Source organism: Octopus bimaculoides, chromosome 23 (assembly GCF_001194135.2).
Source record: "Octopus bimaculoides isolate UCB-OBI-ISO-001 chromosome 23, ASM119413v2, whole genome shotgun sequence".
Classification (NCBI taxonomy): Eukaryota; Metazoa; Mollusca; class Cephalopoda; order Octopoda; family Octopodidae; genus Octopus; species Octopus bimaculoides.
The window spans coordinates 6969342-6971790 of record NC_069003.1 but is presented as its reverse complement, the minus strand read 5'-3'; the positions used below and the strand labels follow the sequence as shown (position 1 = coordinate 6971790).

General features: G+C 36.4%; 1 protein-coding gene across 1 annotated transcript in view; it reads right to left on the bottom strand.

Annotated features, from left to right (window-relative positions):
• The window catches only part of LOC106873862 (sushi, nidogen and EGF-like domain-containing protein 1), a 22618-nt gene extending 20234 nt beyond the window's left edge, over positions 1-2384 (bottom strand). The window contains exon 1 of the mRNA XM_014921377.2: positions 1193-2384. Coding sequence (XP_014776863.1) covers positions 1193-1411 — 219 coding nt within the window. The 5' untranslated portion in view covers positions 1412-2384. The remainder of the gene's footprint in view (positions 1-1192) is intronic.
• Positions 2385-2449: the final 65 nt, after the last annotated feature.

Here is a 2449-nt window from a genome sequence, read left to right as displayed (position 1 = left end):
ATATATACATATATATATATATATACACACACACACACACATATATATATATATATATATATATATATATATACACACACACATATATATATATATATATATCAGGGATACCCTGAGGTAGGCAAGGTTTGTAGTATTTACCTTGAATGAAATAGATTAATAGCAACATTTTGTACTCTTATACGTTCTTAATAGAACACACCTCAACTATATATATATAGTTTTCATCTACCAAATCCACTCACAAGGCTTTGATTAGCCCGAGGTTATAGTAGAAGACACTTGCCCAAGGTACCATGTAGTGGGGCTGAACCTGGAACCATGTGGTTGGGAAGCAGGCTTCTTTATTTCATAAAATTAGCCACAAGGGCTTTACACAGAAGCAATTGTGGGCTGGACAAAATACAAAATGAGATGAAGGATAAACAAATAGATGATATTGATGGCAGTCTTTGGATCTGAAGCTCATAATAAACAAGTTGAGAACCACTTGATATAAAGTATAGCAGAGAGAGACAGGAACAGGTGTGTTGCTGTAGAGGAGGAGATACATAGCAATCCCAGTTGGAAGAGAAAAAGGATTTTGGTGAAGATGTATGTGTCAGGGCATACGTGCAAGTTAGATGAAGATGAATAAAAGAGAAGTGGTATGGGTGGGTAAGTTTGAAAGTGTGGGGAAGCGGGTAGCAGATGAGCCGAAGTAAAGGTTATCTTCTCGAGTCATGCTGACTCATAAGGGCTGGTTTCCATGGCGTATAAATTTCACACCTGGACAGGACACGGGTCCATCACAGGATTACTCATTTTGGCCAGCTGAGTGGCCTGGAGCAATGTGAAATGAAGCGTTTTGCTCAAGAATACAATGCATCGCCCGGTCTAGGAATCGAAACTGCAATCTTACAATCATGATTCCAACACCTTAACCACCAATCCATGCGCCTCGACAAGAGGGAAATACAGAGAGTGGTGAACACAGGTGGAAGTATGGTCAGTCGTGAATATTAGTTAGGGAGGAAGTGAGGGGGGAGTAGCCGGCGGTAAAGACAATGTGAAGGGCGTTGGGGGTTGTAGTGTGAAAGAGAGATGCACACGGCTAGGATGAAGTGAGGTACATGAGGGTGGAAATGGTGAGTTAAGTTCATTAGAACGAGAGAGGAGAGCGACAGATAAGTGTATTTTATCAAGCACTTACCTTTATAAAACTGTAAGTCTTGCCAAAAACATTTATACCTTCAACTTGGATAATTTGTTGTCGGCCATTCAGTTTCTGGTAACTATTGTCGACAAACGACATCAGACTACCATGGCAAGTTTCACTCCTTAAAAGTAACAGGAGGAAGCTGCACCAAACTGATAAATAGAAGGAAGAACCGATTGAGGGCTTTGTTTTTTTGCTTTCCGCACTAACCATCTTCCTTGATTGTAGTAAACAAACGTTTTAGCAACTGCTTAAATATAATTAATCAGAATCACTGAATTTTTTTTTCTGATTAATATTTCGTTCCAACTTTTAAGAATTTGTTTTTCTTTTAGAAATTAAAAAATGATTTTTTTTACTACCTTAAAAAAAATCTATTGTCAATATGAAAATATTGTGAAAAGTTTTGGAATAAATGTCAAAGAACAAAATATCTTTCTGAAGATATATATATCAAAGTGATTTACCAAAGAAGTTTGCTTGTGCGCTATCAATGATGCTTGTTCTGTAATTAGTCCTATTTACCGTCACTTTATCCTGATTGATTAAGAAGCCGGTTCTGATGTTGCTTGTAACACTTTGAAATTACCACGGGAACTTTTAGAAGTTGGTGTGTATCCTCTTAGTTGCACGAAAAGGTTTGAAATAATTCACTTCTTAAATGTAGATCTTTAAAAAAAAAACAGTTCGCTGATAAAAAAGAAAAAGGCTCAAATAATTGCTTCTAAAACTTTTAAACAAATTACTTGTAAAAAAATGAAACAAGTTGCTTTCATATACGTTCTGAACAAAAGTTTCTTTTAAAGGTTTAAAGCAAATTTGTTTATTAAAGCCTAGAAGTTATAAGTGAAAAGCTAACGAGTTGCCTTAGAAAAATTGAGGGCAAGATTTTGTTCTGTTTTTGAGATCCACGCTTTTTCTTCTGTTGTTATTTTCAAATATGTTTACATTTTATCACAGCAATGTTGCTGTCGTTGTTATTGATGTTGGTGTTTATTGTTGTCGCCTGTTTGTGGGCACATTTAATTCCGATGCACCATCTCCGGCTACTGATCGCGTGCGAGGAGAACAGCATTTAAGATACAAGACCCGAAATGTCTATGAATTAAATATACACAAAATATGAGAGAATAGATAAAGCGATAGAAAGAAAGAGAAGAGAAAAGAAAAAAGAGTGATAAAGAGAAGGAGAGAGAGAGAGAGAGAGAGAGAGCGAAGGGAAAAGAAATAGAGGGGAAAGAGAAAGAGAGA